We start from the raw sequence: 15,764 nt of genomic DNA, 5'->3' as shown, positions 1-15,764 counted from the left end.
GTTGTGAAAATGCATTGCTGGAAATGCTTTAAAAACTAAAGGAAAAGGTTGGTTAAAAGCTTGTAAATGGAGCTTAGGTAATAACAAATTGAGGAGTCTTGTCTTAACTGCGGCAAGTATTATCAAATGCGATGCGGAACCGCACATAGATTCTGGTGGCTTCGTATGGTTCTCATCAACCACTAATGATCTTCCTCGAGTATTTGACTTATATGTATCTGCCGCGAACTCCCGGGATCGGTCGATTAGTTCAAATCCGAGATGTTCGATGAATCTGGGAGGAATTTTTATATTGAGTAGTGTGAAATTAATCTTATGTTTATTAAGTTTGATAGCTTCCCTGAACATTCGTGGATAGTAATGTGCTATTTTATTAATTGTCTGTGTTTGTCTACTAAATGATATGACCGGTTGAAGATAAAACACCAGGAATAAATAATTCTGAAACAAGGCCAAATAACAATGTACCTTTTCCATTCAGAGTTCTTGTAGGATGCTAAAGTACTTCTAAAGATTTTATGATAAACTCTAAATAACAATGAACGTGAAAGCAAGAAAGAGTGGAAAAAAGAACATCAGATAACTAATTAATGAGCTCATTGATTAAAGTAGAAAAATAGACAATATATTGAATGAAAGCTGTTATAAAGTTGCTTCAATGTAGTATTTGAGGCCTGTTTTAGGAAATTATCAATGATAACATACTTCTTTTTCCGATTGATATTGATTTAAAGCAATGGAAAGAGCTATTCACAAAAAAATATATTCCTTGAGGAAATAGACTAGATACTTTAAACTTAAGATAAGCCAAGCTTATAAATATAAAAATCAAAATAATAAAAAATATTTGATAAATGCGAGGTAATTATGAAACTTTTCATACTATCACAACAAATTTTGGCAGAAAAATATATTTTTTCACCAAATGTGGTTTTATCATTTAAAAATTCATTTAGTTTTTGAACTAGGAATTTTATTGGTTTTGGGAATCAAAACTTACTTAGAGAACCACAGTGACTCATAAAGTGATGAATTGGTATTTGTTTACTCATATCTCTAAGCACTAATCTCTACAAATCTTATCTCTTAAAATTGTGTAATAATATTTAAAATATTAGCAAAGATACAAAAAATATTAGAGTTAATATTAGAATTAAAAATAAACATTAATAGCAAATGTAGTCCTTTAAATATGAATTAGGATTCATAGCCTCGTAGTCACGATCAATAATTTTTTTGTCTTATAAGTATAGTTTGTGATTTATTTAAATGGTTTTTCATCAGAATTATTACATATCTGTTGACCACAAATTTGTCTACATAATATCTAAAACAATTACTTTTATTTTTATTCTTGTACGGTCTTACTTAGTTTTTATCTCAATTAATTTTGATCACGGATTCGTTTTTATCTATTCACTATTTTAATCCACTGATTTACTTATAGTTAGGGTGCCCGCCGATAAAAAAATATAGATATTACGATTCTTTCTAATTAAAGAACTTAAAAATTATAAGAAAAAGTCGAAATTCATAGATAACCAGCTCATTTTTTGGAGTACCTTTAATAACAACAGCAAAAACAACCTTTCGTATTGTGCGATGGAATTTTTTCTTCGATATTTCTGTCTGACGGGTGAAAGTAGTCGATTTTATATCAAAAAATATATTAATAACCATCAGACATTGAAAAAGTCATTACTGACTATGTGGTGCAAGTCTCTGGTAGATATATTGGGACATGAATAGAGTCTGGCGAGAAAAAGTAATTTTACAGCGGTAACAGTCCTACATTCTCGTTTGTAATAATTATAATCATATAATTGGCAGTTTTTGTTGTTATCAGTTAACAGGTTGACTGTGTTCCCAAAATATGTTAATATGTCAATCAAAGAACAGTGCGTTACCGGTCCCCCGGGACCGGTGGCTTGACGCGAACACGGTGCGTTACCGACCGTCGGGGACCAGTAGTGACGTGATTAGTTTTTACATTTTTACAGTTTTATAATATAAATTATACGAGTTTTAAGATCAGTTATTAACAGTAAAAACATTTTAAAACTTACCATTGTCATTCGTTTTTTGATCAGGTTTCCTGTTAAGAATATTTTAAAGTATCAAGACAGCTTACCATTTTTTACAGATTTAGATTAAATGATCAAAACTTCTTAATATTTTATTAGTGTAAATGATATTTAAAAACAAAAAAACATGTAAACTAAATAATATTTATGTCCTTAGTTATTAAACAAAAAAAAACATAAAGTTTCAGGAAAATAAAAGATTTTTTCGTAGTTATTAAAAAAAAACAATCAAGTTTCAGAAAAATAGATTATTTTTTATGAATGCTATTAAAGCAAGATAAACACATTCCTGGTTGTCCAAGACATTCATTGCAGTAACTTGTTACTTTTGTCACCATATTACTTGCCTATTTGCTTAAATGTGTTTCTCTTAATTTATGATAGCATCCTTGTCATTGTCTTCTCCTTTTCTTTCCACGTCCTGACGGTTTAACAAAAGTATGTGGAACTCTTTTGGGAGTAGTGGTTTTTTCGTATGCAGCTGTATTAACAAGTAACTCCTGCGCCAATCTTCTTCTAAATTCCATTATAGATAATGTTTTGGTACAACTAATCTTGTTATAAACAATCCAGGCATTTACAATAGATGTTCCAAGCAAAAATTCAAAGGCTAGTTTACGGTACCATTTTAAACTACCATTTTAAATTTTTTCTTAAAACGGAATGATAAGAACTCATCTGATCACTAAAATCTACTCCTTTTTTTGCTTGATTGTAATCAATAATTGCCTTTGATTTCAATACAAACTCACGTTGCCAGTTTCGCTTTCCTGTTGGTTCTAAAGTAGTTGTATGGGTTGGATCAGTGCTTAACATCAGAACTGGCTGTTTGTCATCCATTTTATAATACGTAAGCAGTTGTTCTGTGTACCCCAAGTTTCTCCCTTTTTCATTTTTTTAGGTACCGTTTTGGGAATTCTCTTCTGTTGGACCTCAGGATTCCACAATAAATTATTTGTTTTTTGAATAATGATTTGGCTAAAGGTAAACTCGAGTAATAATTATCAGCATACAAGTAGCGATATTAGCCATTTTCGAATTCAACATGTTCAAGAAGATCATACACTATCTGATCACTCTGAGCAGTATTTGCATTGGTAGTCGTATTTTTACCACGATAAACGATTATGTTGTTAGTATAACCATCCACTGTACATAACTTATATAATTTAATTCCATACGGGTGTGTTTTATTTGGCAGATATTATTTGCAGTCTTCCTTCATATGGTACTATACTTTCATCGACTACCAAAATCCGTCCTTGAGTTAATGCAGCTTGAAAGTTTTTATTCAGTACTTTTAAAACTTCCCCTAACTTATAGAGCCGATCATCTTTATTACACTGCTGATTATTACAAAAATGAATGCAACGCATCAGTAAAAGGAACCTGTCTTGTCTCATGGTAGTCGTAATAAACTCATTGCTGAACATGGGATCTTTCGACCAATATAAATTTATTGCGGGACCATCAACTAATCCCATAACTATACATATTGAAAAAAAAAACGTTTCAGTTCGGCTATATTGCAGTCAACCCAGTAACGTATACGTGATTTTGATCGATGTATATTTAACAACATTTCCCTAGCAAATCTAGTTGTTTCGGTGACAATATTCTGTAAAAGATCATCGGTTACAAATCACTTGTAAGCGTCTATAGGATTTTTTATTTCGTTAACGTTAAAATTTAATATAGGCATATCTTTTCCAGGCACCAGTTTTCTAGGTTTCTAGGCACCAGTTTCATTGTCACTCTCACCTATATCATGCCACTCGTTTTCATCATCATTTTCAGATTCTGACATTTTTTCGTTATCAATTTTTGTCTCATTATCATCGTCGAATAAATTACTCTCACTTACATCACTGTACGATTCATCTGAAGAAAGAACATAGTTTTTGTCGATAACAGAATCGTCCGAATCAAAAGGATCGTCCCGTTCATTTTCACTGTTACTATTTAGCAACTATGCAAGCACATGGTCTCTTAAATCAGTTGGACTTTGGCGCGAATTTACAATACTTGGGTTATCTTCGTCATATTTTTTATTTTTAACTGAAATACTTCAACAGTACTGAAGTACTGTTTTTAGCATTTAAAACAAACGAATATTAACGAAGATATGCCTTTCGCAATTTTTAAAATTTGCAGTTTTCACACGCCGCACTTTAATAATAACAAACACCGGTCCCAGGGGACCGGTAACGCAGTCAACCTGTTAATATTAGAAATTATATAAATAAAAATACGTTATAATAGAAAATAGTTAAAAATAATGTGAATTTTTTTGCTCAAAAAATAACGAGAATGCGCTCTAAACGAGAGGTAAGAGTATTATTAATAAGCGCGAAGTTATAGAAATTTAAAATTTAGTCAGTGAAGCGAGTAATACATTATTAAATATATTTATTTTATAGATGATCAAATTATTTTTTCAATAACTAATATTGCTTTTCTATATTTGAAGGGTGTTGGGAGAAAACCGTGGACGTTTTCACTAAATGGGTGAAATTTAGTTGAATACATCGTCTTGTAGATTTTAAGAAATACTATCGCACAAAGCAGGAATAATACTATGACTAAACGCCTGTAATTCGTTCTTTAAAAAGTGGACATTACGCCACTAATTTTTTTTTTAAATCAATTTGACTGTTATTCTTTGTTTACACTAGTTTATATTATCAATAAATTTTTCTATCATTATGTTTATCTTTAATACCTCCCAAAATTTTTTTTGTCGTAAATAATCTTACAACTTTAAAATTAGTTTTTCTCAAAATCATTTCTTGATGACATCCATATTTTCTACCGACACCCTTAATTTTGAAATCATAAGGGTAAGCTAGAGTGGGGCAAGTTGAGACAAATTTCGTATTTTAATTTTTGCAATTTTAGTTTAGATTTTTTTTCCTATTAAAAACGTTACGATATGATATTTTCATATGTTACCAAGATATTAATTATTTGATTGAATTGAAACTTTTTACAAAATTGACATTTTTGTATAATGGTAGAAGTGTGTCAATGTCCCTCACATGGGGGCAAACTCATATTATCTGGTGGCAGGTTGAGACAAGTATTTGTATAAATGTTAAGAAAATGGATTTTAAGGTAGAAATTAATCACTCAATAGAATATTTAAATAATTTATTTTACAAAAAAAGTACAAAAGTGAAAAGTAAAATATATTATTGATATTATTCGCACAAATTATGAGTTTTTTGTTCAAAACTTAGTCTGAATCGCTGATTTCAAAGTCAGAGGTACAATGAATACAAGTGTACATTTTACTGTCTTTGCCACTTTTAATGTGGGCCCATTTTTTACGTGAGTTACACTGTATCCAGTCTTAACCAGGTATGGATTTCAAGTAAGGCTTCAAACATATGAGACACAAGGTATTATCCTCTCAGACTCAGATTCAACCTTGATCATTTTCTTTGCAATTCATTTTTTTTATCCTTTTCCCCTTTGTGCCAGTCTTGACCGTTGTAATTAACCTTTATTTTTTTACTTTTTCTATTGCTACATTTTGGCTTCTTTTTTATTCAGCTTATTTTTCTAGCCTTTCATTTAATGGAGTGCTTGTAAATACTATCGCTTTCAACGGTTTCTTCCCTTTTTTAGTATTTTTTCTCTCTTCAGGTTTAATATAGGGACGAATTTGTTTAAGACTCACCATGGGCAGGTGTGTGTATAGAAACATTCCTACTCGTAAAATACGTAGATTTGTGCTTTTGTGACTGTATATTCTCAACCTTGATGGTCCCAGCCTGGGTAGTTTTGACAACGCTGTTTTGAATAGTCATCTTTCTATTTGTAATTAAGCTTGACATGCAATCAGCGTCAGTAAACACGTCTTTGTTGTATGGCGCGATTCCTCTGGCTTGAAATCCAGAAATAGTATTCGTAGGATTTATTGTTTGGGCAGTGCCAATTGGAAGTGTGAGGGGAAGGAAAACATAACGATACCGTTTTCTTTACAAAAATTAAGCACATTAATAAAAATATGTGATTCATAGTAGTCAAAAATTAACAAACAATGATGTTTAATTAACTTCAAAAATCATTCGGCTGTAATCCATTCCGATGGGTAGAAAGTTCTGATGCAGCCTGGTGGTCCGTTGTTGATGAAATGGTCTTTAAAAAACACTCGTGGAAAAAGGAACAGGAGCGCTGATACCCAAGACCATAGTAACTACAGTCATAGTATTTTCGATAGAGAAATCAATATAAAGTGTAATTTTTTTAAAGTTCGATGAAAACGATCCTATTTTACTATTACATAATTATTATATCATATTCTATATTTTATTTAAAAACAAAAAATGTTTGGAAAAACGGTTATTAATAAATTTTTTGATATTCATAAAATCAGACAATATGAAAAGATGCTTTTGCTGCTGTTATTAAAAGTATTCTAAAAAATATGGCTGGTTATCTATTAATTTATTCAAAATAAAATACAGTGTTTTTATTAAAAAAACATACCTTTGATGCGGTCCAGTGTTATGAAAGACCCTGTATGTTTGTAACTAACTTTTAAATATGAAGCTTACCGCTACCTTTTTTTGTAAATAACTTTTTGGTATTTCCTATATTAGCAGATATAACGGACTTCAAAACGGTCACAAGTTGATCACCCTGTGTGTATATTGTTATTAGAAAGTGGTCTTGAAAATAAACAATTTTAAAGATGGATTTTTCGGTTAATTTACAAATAAATTGTTAAGCCAAACTGCAATAAGTCAACAAGCAACATTATTTGCTCGTCAGAAACTCATCTGTAAATCATGAGGCTGAATTATAGTGGAGTAGAAATTAATAGCTTTTGCATGAACTCATTAAATAATTAAAATATATTACTAATTCATTTGTAATTAAAAATCGCAGCTTAATAAATAAAATCGTTAGGTACGATTATTACCTGAAAGTTATCGTTTTAATTGTTTCAGTATGCTGCAGGAACCCTGACGAATATTTAAAGTACGGCACTGGAATTAATAAGCTTAAAATGCCAACAGAAGTTGACAAATGCTACTACTTACTACATTCTTATTTTAAATTATGTTATTGCTATGTCTTAGTAAAAATAAGTTTTTAATTATTATGAAAATATATGATTTGTTAATATTTATAAATATTATTACACTATTAAAAACTGTTATAAGCTTATCGTTTTTTACCGTTGCTCGTTATTTCGACTGTAGGTAAGAAATACTGCGACTATAACCCCAGCACCAATATAAGGGAAGTGATGGGGACTTTTGCGGAATATATTGAATTTTACAAAATACCTGCAAATCTTCTGATGCGAGAAGTTAACCCCTTGGGTTTGGTTCCCGATGATATAATCGTGAACGCGTTGGCTTATCAGGTGCAGTACTCGGTGTCTATATTTCAAAGGACTTTTGAAAAGAAATTCTATAAGTAAAAATATCAGTTCAAAAATATTTCTTTCTTTTTTTTGGTTTTTTGCTCGATTATCATTTTATCAATCATTAATAATATTTTTATATGGTAACAGTATTGTTGATATTAGAATTATTTGAGCCAAATATTATTGTGCTATATAGAAATTTGAATAAAATGCCGGTATATCTCAATAGAAGGAAAAATTAAAAATATATAGGAGGCAAACGTTAGACAACGATGTTTACCCCGTACTCATTACAGACCAAATTTTAGCTAACAATAATCTTTATTGCATACCATATAAAGTTTAAATTATTAAAATTTTACGAAATAGAACGGAAGGCTGCTGACTGGCTGGTCAGCGGAGCTTCGACATACTTACCTTCGATCAAAAATCCATTCTGATAATGTTTAAAGAGTCTAACCGGTTAAGATAGTGAAAAATGCTCCCAGCGATACAATATTTCAAAAATAAAAATGCCATGTTATTATATTCAAATTTTTAGAGCCCTAGACCCAAACATAACCCCAAAAAAGTGGGTTTTTTTTGTTTTTTGAAAATATCTTCAGTTTTAATCATCGCAGAAACTTATTCTTTTTTGGGCGTGCATAATTTGGACGCTAAATTTAAAATTCGACACTGAAAAATAAAATTACCTCTTTCTGCATACATGATTTGGACGCTGGGTGTAATTGAAATGTAAATGGAAAGTCAGGTAATAAAATTCTAGAGATTAAGCTTGATAAGGTTTATTTGTCACTTTAAAATAAATACGACATACATTTTACGAAATGGAATCGATCCATACAGTTAGTTTGATACTCATGTATCCTATTTCTAACGAACATTTTTTTTTTCTACTCTTTGGATCTTTAAGTCTATTACTTTCACTATTACAGACACTATTAATTTTAATGTAAGTTTCAGTTTGAAAATTTTTTAAAACATCAATAAAATGGAAAATATTTGGATGAGCATGGTAAAAATTATTATTAAAACGCGAGTGGAACGATTCACAAGCATTAGTTGTTAATTGTAAACTCTCACTCATCGCAGCCCACATCTCCGACGGAAATGTTGCGTGGTCGCCAATGTAGTTGTCCAATAAGTAGTCGGAAAACTTTTCAATTTTTGAATCCTTTGGTTGAATAGCCATAAAATCATATATGAAAGATTCTTCGACTTCTGAGAGAGGTAAAAATGGCAGCCCAAAAATATATTTCAGCCATTTAGATATTTCACTGTCTGCCAATTTATATTCCCGAATTAAGCCACAACCACCGATATTACGATACCAAGCTTGCATAAGATGAAAACGGCACCCATTAATGTGCACATTTGGAAATTCAAAACGGGCAGCATTGTGGATAGCAATTTCAAAATCGGAGAAAATGATTTTTGGATTGAATTTTAGACCAATTACTTCACATTTGCGTTTCAAAACATTAAATAGTTTTATATAGGTTTGTTCCGATTTGTCGGGAAGTAAACAATAACACAATTGTATATAATGTCCATTGATAAATACATGTATGGTAAAAAATTGCTTGAAATATTGAGCACAGTAACTAAATGTACCGTCCATATAAATCGTTTCACTTCCGCACAGAAAACGCATGTAGTGTTACACGAGAAGATGATAATGTTAGAACTTAGTTCAACCTCAAATATAAAATTCTCGTCTTTAAGTGTTTTGATATCCATAATATTTACCGCAGCAATAGTTTCTTCTTTACTTTTGGGCAGTTTCGGTTGAGCCATTCGCCGTTCACTGTATATTTGATTCCGTATTAAATTAACGTCTTTAACAGACATGTGGCTCAAGCAATCTACATTTTCTTTTAACGCACTATGTATGATTTTGGACGTTCTTTCGGTCAAATTATCCTTAGCCTTGCTTTTGGCACTGCTACGCACAATCTGTCTATTAAGCGTCTTGATATCACACTGACGCGTTTGAAATTTTTAAAATTTATTTAAAACAACTGTCTCCAACGCCACTTCAAAAAAATATACATAAATTATTGGTTGAGTGTCAAATTGTATTAATAATTTTTTTCAGATTGTTATAGGTGAAATGTTATGGTTAATATAACATTTATAAATGATATTTATATAAAAAATCATTTTTTATGCATTGAGTTTTTTTTTTATTTAAAAATCTTGTTTTTGTTTATTATATATATATATATATATATATATATATATATATATATATATATATATATATATATATATATATATATATATATATATATATATATATATATATATATATATGTATATAACAAAACTAAAATAAAAACTAATAAACAAACAAAAGATTTTTAAATAAAAAAAAACACCGAAAACTTCATATAAGACGATTTTTCGTTATTTTGACCATGATATTCCACCTATGAAAATGTCAAAAAAAAATCATGGAGATAATTTCTTACTTAAATAATATTATATATTATAATATTATTTAATAAAAAACCCCATAAACTGAAAAAAATATATATGTTTCTACGATGATTGGAACCAAAAATATTGGTAAAAAACGAAAAATCACATTTTTTTTGGGTTATGTTTGGGTCTAGAGGTCTTAAAATTTTTATAGTATTTTTTATGTACAACAACATAGTATTTTAATTTTTGGATTATTGCGGGGATATTGCGGGGACTGAAAATAATATTATTTTGACCATGATGCCCCACCTATAAAAATCTGGATAAGTCAGATGACATCTGAGATAATTTGACACTTATCCAGTAATGTAATCCGGATTACACTAATCAAGTAATCCGAATATATCGTCAAAAAACGGAAAAACACCTTTTAATTTTTTTTGAGGTTATGTTTGGGTCTAGAGTTTAAAAAAAATTTTGAGGTTATGTTTAGGTCTAGAGGTCTAAAAATTTTTTTGGTCAGATACTTTTTGATATAGGACAAAACGGCATTTTTATTTTTGAAATATCATGGGGGGAATTCTCCACTATCTTAACCGGCTAGACCTTTTGTGTTTTCCCATTCGGTTTGTCTACTAAAACTTTTTTTGTAGGTTTATGTCTAATCCATTTTTCTTGCACTAGCTAAAACTTTATATGAAGAGTCCCTCATAATATTCCAATTTAGATCTTCTTTCGTTTTATAGTAATATATTCTTATGGGATGTTGGCAACAATTCTGATCCATATAAATTTGTCTAAAGCGGTTCTTGTCAGTCCTCTTTTCTTAGGACTGTTTTCTTAGGTAATTGTTTTATATAGTTTTCAGCCTTGAAAATCGTCATCTACCCAGCTCTGCATTCTAGCCTAGATATTTTGTAATTATTGTTTCTATCACTAGACCAAAGAATGACATCTTTTTACATTTATCTGTGTAGAGCAATTTTTGGTATTGATCTAACTATTTTTCGCATTTGTGTTGCTGCATCTATAAAATGCGCATCATCCTGCAATACCACCAGATTTCCAAGGCTCCACACCTCTATTTCATAGACCAGAGTTGACAATAACACTTCATCTAATTTTGTAAGTTGCAAACAACAGTTTTCGTTTTATAAAACATATACATATTTTGCCTTTCTTAATTTTAAGACATATACAGCAAACTTAATTTCAATTTTCAGTCAATTAGGATTTTTGGTAATATCCTTTTTTCATTTTTTTTTATATTTAGACTCATTTTGAAGTTGTCATGTTAGCTAATATCAGCAACGTCTAATTGATACTTATTTTTAGGTTATAGCGCTATCTCGTTAATAGTCTTCCTCTTCTTTGTCCATTTCCATGTCTCCATTTTCTGATTTTACATTCCGTTTTTTGTCTGTTTTTTTTGCAATGTGTCCTGAATAGTTTCATTAAAGCTTTATAATTCTTGTTCAAAGTTGTTCATTTCTAATTCTGTATCTCAGAGTAACTCCTATCATTTTCTCCTTCATTGGTGTTTGGATAACTTATATTTTGTTTCTTATTTGTTTTGATCGAACAGTTTGTTTTCAAATGTTAAGGAAATTTCTTATTTGTCAGGATGAGTTTTATTTTACCCCAATCACACTGTTCTGTAGAATTCTGTAGAATTTTACCCCAATGTTCTGTAGAATAAACAAACAAATTTCTATTAATCAGAGAGTTTCCTTAATCAGAGAGTATAATATTTCCTCTACTAACTCTATCTATCTATCTACCTTCTTCGGTCCATCTTTGGACATATGCCATCCCAATCCTTTTCCATTCTTCTCTGTCTGCCGCTACAGTCATCCACCTAGAGCCCACGTGCTTCTTGATACCATCTGCCCATCTCATTTGGGACCTTCCTCTGCTTCATTTATATTCCCACGGTCTCCAACTTATAAGAATTTTGTTCCACCGGTCTTCTTTTTGTCTTATATTGTGTCCGGCAAATCTCCATTTTAATTTTACAATTTCTTGTCTAACATCCCTCACTTTTGTTTTCTCCCTTATCCACTCGTTTTTCTTTTAATCCATTAGTCTTATGTGCAACATTTGTCTTCCCATTGCTCTTTGGGTTTTTATGATTTTGTCCATGTTTGCTTTTGTAAATGTCCACGTTTGGGAACCATATACATAATTATCCTCAATGTAATGTATAAATTCCTAACAAAAATTTTAACCAATAGATTGACGACAAAATTTGTCGGATACCAGTCGAAAGAACAAACTGGTTTTAGAAAGGGATTCAGCACAAGTGACCATTTACTAAGTATGAAAATACTTCTAGAACGAGCCAATGAATACCACATTCCTCTATTATAGCGTTCATAGATTTCGAAAAGGCTTTTGACAGTGTCGAACATTGGGCAGTAAAAAGTTCTTTGATTAACAGCAGAATTGGCCACAGATATACAGAACTAATAGCCAATATATATATATATATATATATATATATATATATATATATATATATATATATATATATATATATATATATATAAGGAAGCCAAAACAACAATTAAAGTATATGAAGAAACAAAAGCAATACAAATATGTAGAGGCGTGAGACAGAATGACACAATATCACCGAAACTTTTCAATCAAGCTCTTGAAGATATTTTTAAAAGATTAGAATGGGAAGAAAACTTTATAACAATTTGTGGACAACGCTTAAACCATCTAAGGTACGCTGATGACATCGCATTGACAACCGATAAAAAAGAAAAATTATTTGAAATAATGAAAGAACTGGACGTAGAAGCTGGCAAGATAGGCCTTAATATGAATTACAGCAAGACCAAAAAAAATCATAAGAAATAAAGATGAAGGCATCAAAATGAGGATCAAAACAAGATACGCTACATTCTTAAAAACAAAAGATATCCACAGCATTTTAAGACCAAAGTATACAATCAATGCGTGCTCCCTGTTCTACTAACTCTATAAAGGCTTATTAGGACAAAAAGATTGGAGAGTGTTTTATTAAGAACGCAGTTATTTAAAAACATTTAAACCCTAGGTTTAATGAATGATCTTTTCAGTTTCAATCAAACAAGTAGTGTTATAATATTACGTAAAAATAGAAAAATAAAATCGATTATTGAAATAAAACTTAAAATAAAAATATAATTTATCATGGGATGTTAAAATATAACAATAGCTTAGTAGATGATCAACACGGCCATGACTATCAGCATAGGGAAAACAATGTGTTAGAGAGAGACGTCGCAGTTCGTGACGGCCATGACTACTAGCATAGGGAAAACAATGTGTTAGAGAGAGACGTCGCATTTCGTGACGTACTGGCGACGTCCGAGCGCGGTGTGCGATCCTATTTTTAGGTGGGTCGTACGGTGCGCGAACCAGATGTGCGGTCGGTACCTTAATTTTTTCACGCGTTGCATCGGGATCTCGTAGATATGAAGGGCGCGGCAGACCATTTAAATTTTGGAATTTAAATAAAACAAGATAAACAATATAATTTTTTTTATTAAAAGAACTATCACTAAGAAAGAACACAGCATTCTTTATTCGTATATAATTACAATTTTGTTTAACAAAGTTTTTAATTGTTTTAATAGGCCGTCTTCAGGGCAGGGTATCCCAAAAAGTTCCCAACTGAACGTTCCTGCTGCTACAACTTTACGTATGTATTCGCTGTATTCCGGGGAACAGATAATTTATTGGACCACGGTTTAAGACATCTCCAGCTTCATTAAATTCAGTGTATGAATTATCATTGTACAATAAATATGTTTGGCAGCTATTTGTTTGAAATAAGGCATTTATTTTGGTTCTCGCAGGTATAGAAGGAAGAGTAAAACTTTTTTGAAGTTTTAAATTGGGGAAAGATGCAGCGTAATACCTATTATTGCTTACAGTTATTAAGTGTCCCTCGGAATTCTGAAAAACCTGTGAAACTTGCGTAGACCTCAACTCCTTAGGGAGATAATCGGTAATTAATTCAGGATGTTTTGGAAGACGCATTTCATTTAAATCAAACTTCCATAAATATTTGTCAGAGCCAACGTACATTCGATAATTTGGAAACTGTGGAGATGTGGCTAGAAACATAAAATCGGGATACTGAATTAGACATATGTTTTTTATTGCAGGTGTTTTCGGCAAATAGGCCCCGTTAATTTTTAAAATAATTTTTTAAAAATTAAGATAAATTCAGATGCTAATATTACACAAGACATTGCATAGACATTGTCTATTTCACTTTTCATATGCTCGCTGGTGTTGTTGTTGTTGACACCCATGGTGTTGGTTGAATACGTCTTAATGGATATGTAGCTGGTGGTAGTTTTCTACATGCGTAAATCCAGGTGTCTTGATGCTGCTGTAGATTAACCTCTCCCAGTTTCCACGTTTTGTTGTCAATATGCAGGCTATCTAATTGTCTTGTAATTTGTTTAAAATCCACATACGATTTAATGTCTTTCTTTAATTGATTAAGTCTTCTTTGAAATTCCATTACTCTATGTATGTACTCGAAGGGATTCATATTACTACTGAATATGTCCTATGTCGAATATTACGTTTTACGTCAAGCGACGCCTTGCGTTGCCATGTCCTGCGTCGAATTTGACATTTCACGTCGAATGTCAGGTCATTCACGTTATTTCACGTCGAATGTCACGTCATTTCACGTGCCATTTTACGCCGAATGTCACATTCTGCGTCGACTGCCACGTCCTGCGTCGAATGTCATGTTCTGTTAGGCACTAGACGGAAAAGAAGACGAATTGCAAGTTACTATTAAACTTTGACAGAAAAATTAACAGTTGGCTTCTCTGTGCCACCAACGCTTTCATTTGACGCCTGTTAAACAGCCGCGCCCTTCATATCTACGATCCCGAGATCCCGATGCAACGCGTGAAAAAATTAAGGTACCGACCGCACATCTGGTTCGCGCACCGTACGACCCACCTAAAAATAGGATCGCGCACCGCGCTCGGACGTCGCCAGTACGTCACGAAATGCGACGTCTCTCTCTAACACATTGTTTTCCCTATGCTGGTAGTCATGGCCGTCACGAACTGCGACGTCTCTCTCTAACACATTGTTTTCCCTATGCTGATAGTCATGGCCGTGTTGATCATCTACTTAGCTTTGTTATATTTCCTAGATATAATACGGCTCAGTAATAGGATACATCAAGAAAGATTTTTCTTATAATTATTTATTAGAAAATACGAGTAGCGGATAATAATTATTAGTAAATATTGCCACTGTATTTTTTTTTCAATTTCAAATGTGCGGCTCAAATAATTATTAAATAATATAAATATTTTTTTATTTTTTGAAATTCCACATTATTAACTATTCATTTAAGTACTGTTCTGGCATCTGTTTTTTTTTTATAATTATGTAATAATCTCTTTTTCTTCCATTTCATCTAGATTAAAATTAATTTCATTATCTAAAATTATACTCTTACTAAAATATTTACTAAAATGTGTAAAACATTTTATATATTTTTATTTCATTTTTGAACTACATTTTTACTTTTTAAGTAAAGTTTTTCAAAAGTTCATCTGGGTGTTAATTGTTATCGATAGAAATGCTAGAACATAGTATATAGTATAAACTAAACACAAATGAAATATGTTGAAAAGATTAATTTAATATTAAATAAGAATTGAGATACTTGATGAACTTCGATCATTTTAAAAAAATGATTTCTTTGTTTTCCAAATTCTACAAATTAAGTATTTTGTATAATATAGTCCAGGATATGACGGCTTTCCGCTCAGAATTCTTTTTATCGCTTTTAATATGTTTGGATTTGCTTGAAATTTTGACAGTATGTAGAA

At 31.2% G+C, this 15,764-nt stretch overlaps 1 protein-coding gene across 5 annotated transcripts in view; it reads left to right on the top strand.

Moving 5' to 3' along the window:
• The window catches only part of gprs (speckle type BTB/POZ protein), a 134,877-nt gene that overhangs the window by 96,181 nt on the left and 22,932 nt on the right, over nt 1-15,764 (top strand). Inside the window, exon 8 of one of the 5 annotated variants that reach the window (XM_072526777.1) lies at nt 7,043-7,262. The exons of the other annotated variants lie outside the window; for them this stretch is intronic. Within the exon in view, the coding sequence (XP_072382878.1) occupies nt 7,043-7,072 (30 nt within the window). The 3' untranslated portion in view covers nt 7,073-7,262. Of the gene's footprint in view, nt 1-7,042; nt 7,263-15,764 lie in introns of those variants that run through there. 5 annotated transcript variants of the gene reach the window in all.

The sequence above is a fragment of the Diabrotica undecimpunctata genome, chromosome 3, assembly GCF_040954645.1.
Source record: "Diabrotica undecimpunctata isolate CICGRU chromosome 3, icDiaUnde3, whole genome shotgun sequence".
In the NCBI taxonomy this organism is placed as follows: domain Eukaryota; kingdom Metazoa; phylum Arthropoda; class Insecta; order Coleoptera; family Chrysomelidae; genus Diabrotica; species Diabrotica undecimpunctata.
Note: the sequence above shows the minus strand (reverse complement) of the source record. Positions and strands in the feature narration are given on the sequence as shown.